Source organism: Sphaeramia orbicularis, chromosome 13, assembly GCF_902148855.1.
Source record: "Sphaeramia orbicularis chromosome 13, fSphaOr1.1, whole genome shotgun sequence".
NCBI classification, from domain to species: domain Eukaryota; kingdom Metazoa; phylum Chordata; class Actinopteri; order Kurtiformes; family Apogonidae; genus Sphaeramia; species Sphaeramia orbicularis.
This window is the reverse complement of record NC_043969.1, coordinates 14,590,142-14,598,441: the sequence shown is the minus strand read 5'-3', so window position 1 is coordinate 14,598,441 and position 8,300 is coordinate 14,590,142. Positions and strand designations below refer to the sequence as shown.

Here is an 8,300-nt window from a genome sequence, read left to right as displayed (position 1 = left end):
TCCCTTATGGTCCAACTAAAGCAAAAATTGATTTAAAAGTAAAAATGTGGGTCATTTAGCAACACTAATCTGAAATGTCCCGTCAGAGAGATTTTGAATACTGTGTTTTGACCCTTATACATCATCCGATACATTGTAATTCATAGCATTTCTGTAACTTTCCTGTTCTTGATAAACCTCATCTGCAGTAAAATATTTGAGTGTAATAAATTGCTAATTGTTATTAGACTGTAATTAACACATTTTTTAAAAACAAAAAGTTGTTTTTTTGTCACATATTATCTGAGTGAGTAACAAGTAGTATTACAGTATGTTAAAAATGTGAGAAAATATCAGATTAGCAGCATTAAAAAAATAATTTCATACTTTCAGTCAGTAAATGCATGTTTCTTTGCTTCAAATATTAAATGCATGGTGTCCAGCTGAGTGGACATTTTTGTAAATCCACAAAAAAATAGATTCATTAAAAAAATTCAATTACATTTTTTTTTTTTATGCCTAAACACTGAGGAAAAAAAATCTTAAATAAGGTTGTCAGAATTCATGCATGAAAGGGTTTAACACAAACGCACAGTGCTATTAATGCTCCTTATATGTCTCCCATCTCCTTATATTGTATTCAATGCAAAGAAAGAGTTTTGCTCAATAAACATACAGTAAAACGCATCATATCCTGTACCGCAAAAGGTACTTTCCCAGGATGCACCTTGTTTTCCAATGCACCATGCATATTATGTTGAACACATAATGGACTTAATATATTTACCATTTTAACAAAAGGCAAAAACATAAATCTCTCATCTTTACCAAGTAACCGTATAGGATAATTTGAAAGGCATTGAATATTTCATCATAATGTGCAGTAAACAACTAAAATCCACTAACCACAGCTGTTCCATTTTCCTCTGGTTTAGCCTGTGATGGGTGATTTCGGAGGCCCTCGAACCTGCCGAAGCTTGTGGAACGCTATGGTGAGGATATTACAAAGAAAGGAAGAATGAGAGATGGTTTTGTCACAGTCTGTGTAACAAGGTTTACCAGGATTACATAACATCAGTGAGTCCATGTTTCAGTTTCCTCTGGGTTCAGCATGTCTTTAAACACTCATGGATTTCAGAGATGACGTTAAACCTTCAGCCATTTCCTTCCTCACGATTACAAATAAGCTCCATTAATGTGCGTGATGACAGTCAAGTGTACAAACAGTTACAAAACCTTGTCGCCTATGCAGTTAAACTGTTTTTTGTATTCATCCTAACTGAGAAATGCACTGAAAATAAGTTAAAATCAACATGACTGATGTGTCCTCAGTCTCTAATGACAGACTGTAATGCACTTGTCTTGTTGGCTCTACTCTTGGCCAGATTTAATTCTTTTTTTTCCCCCCAATTTTCATAAAACTAAAAGTCATTATAATCTCTCCCAAACCCCCATCATCTCTGCAGCAGAGTACTAAAATAATTATATAAATGAATAATCCCTGGAAATCCTAGTTAAATATGAGCCTCGTACTCCTAGACAGCCTTCTGTGGATTGATTTAATGCAGCTTCCATAAATAACGCAGTAGAATTGAAGTCTTTTTTAAGCTACTCTACTCCTATTTTGTTAGATTTGTGGAGGATTGTTTGCATCGTACTTTAATGTTTTTTTTTTGTCATACATTAAAATTAGTTCAGGTTTATTCATTTTCACAGAAACCTGACTTGTATATAATAGTCAATGTTTAGTTTATCATTACATTTATAAATAAGACAATGATCATCTAACTGGTTGAAACGTTTCATTTACCTGGAAGCTGTGACTTTTTTATTCAAGACAACACTGTCTTTTTTTTTTCTAGTGTAAGTCATTTTTAGTTGCTGCCTTTCTGACATTTGACCTCCTTTATTATAGTCAAACCATCCTCTAAAGCACAGGTGTCAAACATGCGGCCCGGGGGCCAAATCCGGCCCACCAAAAAGTCCAGTCCGGCCCTTGGGATGAATTTGTGAAATGCAAAAATGAGATATTAACAGTCCTTTTAGTTCAGGTTCCAAAATTCAGATCAATTCAATCTCAGTGGGCAGGATTCGGTAAAATACTATCATAATAATATAAAAAATAATAATGACAACTCCAAATTTTTCTGTTTGTAAATGTACATATTTTCATGTTTTTCCACTAAAAACAAAGTATAATTTAGCAAAAAATGTGAATAACCTGAACAAATACAAACAACCTGAAATGTCTTAAACGTAAATGTCTTGTATGTACAATTTTAACATGATGTTTTGTGTATTTGTAGATCCACTGTGCTCTGTAATGTGCATGTGTAAACGAAAAACTGAGGCAGAATATTGTTAAAATTACACTTATCTTTTCAGTTTGTTCATGTTATTCACATTTTTTGAAAGGATTGTTTTTCAGATGTAAACCTTTTCATAATGTAAATTTACTTTTTTTGCTCTAAAACATAGAGAAAAGTTTGGAGTTGACATTATTTAGATATTATTATGTTATTATTTTACTGGTTCGGCCCACTTCAGATCAGATTTTGCCAAATGTGGCCCCTGAACTAAAATGAGTTTGACACCCCTGCTCTAAAATGTCATGTCTTCTATATTCAAATTTATTCATAGATTTTCACCTACCTTTGGTTTGCAGCTCTTTGTTTTATCTGAGACATTGGAGGCTGCCCTGTGCAACATGTTTTCTGTCCTGTTCTATATAGTTCCAGTTAATTCTCAGGCTGTGCTCTTCTCTTTTGTCTTGTCCGCTCTAAATGACAGTGAAGTGTTAACTATGACAGCAGATGACTGTCTGCTGGGCTGGCTGGCCTACTTCCTTTCTATACACAGGATATGAGGCAATTGACACTGTGTCTTTCATGCAGTATTGCTTTGAAAGGGGAAAAATACAAATGCTTGAGTGTGCATTTTGTGGCCTGCTCGAAGAAAACATCAAGAACCATTTCCAGGAATGACTGCATTTTGGTTTTATAATTGTGGTGTTTGTTTTTTTAAGGGGTAAAATATCCTGGTAGGGATGATCTTGTGTCATAACTGCTACTGTAATGTGTTTCTGTGGTTAATCTGCTCTGAGTCTGGATGTAATGTCATCAAATACAGCTCAGGCCTGTTACCACATTATATCATAGTCAAAACATATTAGGGTTATGTTCATGTTGGGCAAACAGATATTTAGCAGGCATGAATAAAGAAGAAACAAAAAATATTTGATTCAAAATATATTCAGAATTCAGCATCCATCATTTCCTATTGGTACCAATGAGGAACTTGGTTTTGGTAAATGATGCTGGACCACATAATTGTATTCATTTCTTAAGTTGGGGTGAGAATTTTTGAGGAAGTGCTGACAAATGACAGAGGAACAGCTGAAAGAGGCAACTCTGCGGTGTCGAAACACTTTCCGGTATGGAACTGGATATTTCGTGTTGTGTTCTTTCCCTGTCAGTACACAGTGAAGGCAACAGTAGTAGATGTTTCTACTTGAACAAGGTTACAGCCAGTATCCCAATCACATAAATGAGGTTTAACTAAAGGAGGGAGGACTCTTCAGTGGGTCTGAGACAAGGTTATTATCGTTAATGAAAACCAACGAAATGAAAACTAGAATTGTAAAAACATTTTCGTTAACTGAAATAAATAAAAACTATAATAAAAAAAAAAAAAAACGACAACTAACTGAAACTGATTTGTGTGTTTACAAAACTAACTAAAACTGACAAAAATTATGGATAAAATTCCTTTCGTTTTCGTCTTTGTCAATGTCGGATTGTCGACTCCTCTGTTCCTCTTTTCAAAAAATTCAATCTTCTCTCAGTTTTTGATGTGAACATTTACCAGACCTGTGTCTTCATGTACAAATATGTTCACTTAACTCATATTCTTCCTAAAGTTTTTCACAATTTCTTTATGTTGTCTTCTGTTATTCACAACACGATCACAACAAGATTTTCAAGCAAATTTTATCTTCCGTACTGCCGAACTTCAGTCTGTCAGTATTCTCTGAAATATGGTGGACCAAATCTGTGGAATAATCTAAGACCTGAACTTCAATCAACATCTACTTTATCATTGTTTAAAAAGCATCTGAAAAGGACTTTAATTCATGAAAAAATGTAAGGCTGTGTATCACTTGATTTGTATTTGATGATTTGTAATGTGGATTACATTTTTATTGTTTTTACTTTAGTTTATTATTTCAGTTATATTGCATTTTTTAATTCTTTTTTTTTTTTTTTTGTTTAATGTTCATTTCGGGGGAGGTATTCATATAAGCCTTCTTTTTGGCTTCTAACCTCTCCTGCACAATTTTGTTACTTGTTTGAATGTTGTTGTTTTTTCTATTGCTGTTTTTATTTTGTGCAAATAAATTCAATTCAATTCAATACGAAATCAATTTATTTCCCTCAAGCAATTTTAGCTAGCGACACCATACGGCACTTGACGGTCCGTCACTTCTCGTCACTTGTGGCTTATAGAAGTCTTCTCGTCCCCACTCTACCTGGAAACATGGAGACTAAAGTTGGGAGAAAGCAGCAGAGTCCTGTCTGGGATTTATTTGAATTTGACAGCTAAAAAGATAAAAGAAATTAAAAAAAAAAACTAATACTAAGCAATTAGAAAATAACAAAAACCAATAAAAACTAGCAAACCTGCTCTAAAAACTAATCAAAACTAACTGAATTAGAGACAAAAAAGGCAAAACTAAATAAAACTAAACTATAATGAAAAATCCAAAACTATTAGAACCTTGGTCTGACAGTGTGAAGTGGTGTGAAGTGGTTTTACCCTCCACAGGATCCTGCTTTGCTTTCACTACTGACTGTCATCGCTGTGTGGGATTTGCCACTGTGTTTACATCGTTGGGGATTGGTCAACTGTGGAAAAGGGAATTCTACAGACAAAAGCCATTGCCTAATCTCATATCTTGCAATCATCCATAAACTCCCGTCAATCCAGATTAAGACTTCTAATCTATTAGTTCAGTGGTTCCTGACACTCTGGAGAATCACTTGTTCATCTGGGGAGTTTTATTTCATGATGAGATACATAAACTGTGGAAAATTACACCTGGTACATGTGGAAATTTGAATTTTGTAATATTTGTATTATTGCTAGATTTGGTATTAATATTATTTATTTTGTAACAAGATGCATAAAGATTGAAAAACCAAAGGCAGGATTGGAATTGGTAAAAAAAAAAAAAAAAAGCCTCATGTGCATATGGCTTTGCTGAGTGATTCATACCCTACTAATAAACTCACTTGATCATCATAGATGGGGAATCTGCACAGACAGTCTTAAATCATCATCATCTCTAACTACTCTCTTAAGAGGCTTCAGGTTCAATGACACTATTCATCCATAGGGATCTTGTAATCTCTACACCAGATCATCCTGTTCATCTTGGACAATTTTCCCTCAAGTCATGTTAAGCTTTTCCCACTGCTTTGTGTTCACACTGCACGTGCTGCGCATCAGCAGGGGTCTCGCACATACGAAGAGGTCACAATGCACATGCAAGGGGTATTGACCCTTAAGGTCAATCTGTTCTATCCTTAGGCATTAACACTGACCGGACACTGGTCAAGAAAATACAAATAAGAGTGTATGTGGATTCTTCACAGTAACAGCCCACAGATTTCTTATTCAGGTGGTTTGTGAGGTTTAAGAGATTAAATTGTGTTAAATTGTGACATTACAACTCACAAAAGCTTATTTTTGCACCATTTAGAGCACAGGTGTCAAACATGCGGCCCAGGGGCCAAATCCAGCCCCCCAAAGGGTCCAGTCCAGCCCGTGGGATGAATTTATGAAATACAAAAATTACACAGTAGATACTGAAAATCAATGGAGTCAACATAGTCTTAATTCAGGTTCCACATACAGACCAATTCACTCTAAAGTGGGTCAGAACCAGTAAAATAGTCTCATAATAACCTATAAATAATGAAAATGTCAAATCTCGTTTTTTTAGTGTAAAAAAGTAAAATTACATGAAAATTTTTACATTTACAAACTGCCCTTCTAGAAAAAATGAGAAAAACCCAAACAAATATGAACAAACTGAAATGTCTTTCGAGAAGTAAATGTCATTTTAACAACATTCTGCTCATTACTAAATGTTTTGTATATTGGTAATTGTAATGTAAATTGTAATGTACATGTGTAAATGATAAACTGAGGCAGAATATTGTTGAAATTGCACTTATTTTTCTTAAGACATTTCAGATTGTTCATGTTATTCAGATTAGTGAGAAAAGTTTGTTGATGTGAATATTTTCATAATATAATTTGACTTTTTTCACTGTTATTATTTTACTGGTCCGGCCCACTTCAGATCATATCGGGCTGTATGTGGCCCCTGAACTAAAATGAGTGTGACATCCCTGATTTAGAGCATCAAACATACCACCTTCAATGGAAGAACTAGATTAAGGTGGCAAGTTAGGAATCACAGTTTGCACAAAGTAATCACAACCAATGGGCAAAGACCACGGCCCCAAAACAAAACCAATGCATGAGTGTCTTCATGTTTTAATGCTGATGGTGGCTGATAGGAGCGGCTCTGAAAAGCTCTGGCACCCACAGACTTACATCAAACTTCTCTCTGAAAATACCGAGCCACAAAAATACTAAGTCACTATGTTATTCCAGGACTCACACCAAGGTTGTAATAGTTTTGGATTTTTCATTATAGTTCAATTTTATTTAGTTTTGACTTTTTTTTTCTGTAATTCAATTAGTTTTAATTTGCTTTTAGAGCAGGTTTGCTAGTTTTTATTAGTTTTCATTTTTTTCTAAATGCTTAGTTTTAGTTTAGTTTCAGTATTAATTTTGGTTTTGTTGTATCTTTTATCTTCTTCACCGTCGTATTCAAATAAATCCCAGACAGGACTCTGCTGCTTTCTCCCAACTTTAGTCTCCATGTTTCCAGGTAGAGTGGGGACGAGAAGATGACTCTAAACCACAAGTGACGGACCGTGAAGTGTCGTATTGTGTCACTAGCTAAAATTGCTAGAATGAAATAAATTGATTTTGTATCAATCCGACAATGACAAAGACGAAAACAAAGGGAATTTTATCCATAATTTTAATTCGTTTTACTTAGTTTTGTAAGCACACAATACAGTTTCAGTTAGTTGTCGTTTTTTCTTTTAATTATAGTTTTTATTTATTTCAGTTAACGAAAATGTTTTCTCCATACCAGTTTTCGTCATTTCGTTAGTTTTCGTTAATAATTACCTTAACTCACACTAGTCTCATCTGTTTCATTCAGACCTTCTAATAAAGGATCCGGTGGTCCGTCTTCATGTTTATAGTTAGATCTCAGGTCAAATAGAGGCTGTGTCTGTCAGACTTTGACTGAGTTTTGGTTTATTTAATGAGAAACATTTTTCCAGACAGACAACTGGACTATAGCTGTGGTCAACAAGTTCCACTAACTAAGACTGTCAAATGACCTCACTATGCAGTACTTGATGAAGTTCACCATTTTACTAAAGCAGTGAGCCAGCACTTTGCTCAACTCTGACCCCTCAGGCTCCTATAGTTCTGCCCATTTTTTTTGTCCAAATCTGGTCACTTCCAACTCCAAAAAGCTGATATATTGATGGTCAAATCACAACTACTGCTGCCTTCAAAGCAGTAGTTCAAAAACCAGTCACTGTTCCTTCATTCACTGATTATATACAGTTTATGATCACAAAGCCTCGCCCACAATCAGGGCCGTAGCACCAAATTCTGGGCCCATACACAAAAAGTCGGGCCCTCCGTTACCCCCCCCCCCCCCCAACACACACACGTCCACCCATCTGCCAAGGGCCTTACCCACCAACACAATGGCTATATCACAGGGCTAACAAGTCTGCTTAAGCTACTGTATAAGAAAACATAACCACGCAAGACTGTATTTACCCATTACATTTCCTGAGTGAACAAGAATGCGCCAAATTTTTCAGTAGCCTATAATAATATGTCATAAAAGGTAACCAAACAAAACATGACTCAATAGTCATTATCCTGTAAAGATACAAAAAAGGCAAAAACCAACAGATTTGAACAAGTATTCCAAAAATAAAAATAGCACAATTCTATACATTTCAGTTTACTCTACAGAAAATGCCCACTGACGGGTCTTCTTGCTGGCAAAATCCCTGATGAGGTCTTTAAAGTCCAATGCTCTTGCCAATGTGCTTTCAATGGAGAGAACTTAGCCGAACAAGCAAGGTGCGTTTCTCAAACTCCATGTGGAGTGAACCATTTTGCGCTTTTCTTAAGGGGTGTTGACAGAG

At 35.3% G+C, this 8,300-nt stretch overlaps 1 protein-coding gene across 4 annotated transcripts in view; it reads right to left on the bottom strand.

Moving 5' to 3' along the window:
* samsn1a (SAM domain, SH3 domain and nuclear localisation signals 1a) overlaps window positions 1-8,300 on the bottom strand; it is a 34,154-nt gene that overhangs the window by 7,764 nt on the left and 18,090 nt on the right. For all 4 annotated transcript variants that reach the window (XM_030152107.1, XM_030152108.1, XM_030152109.1 and 1 more), the window contains exon 9: window positions 886-966. In XM_030152107.1, coding sequence (XP_030007967.1) covers window positions 886-966 — 81 coding nt within the window. The remainder of the gene's footprint in view (window positions 1-885; window positions 967-8,300) is intronic.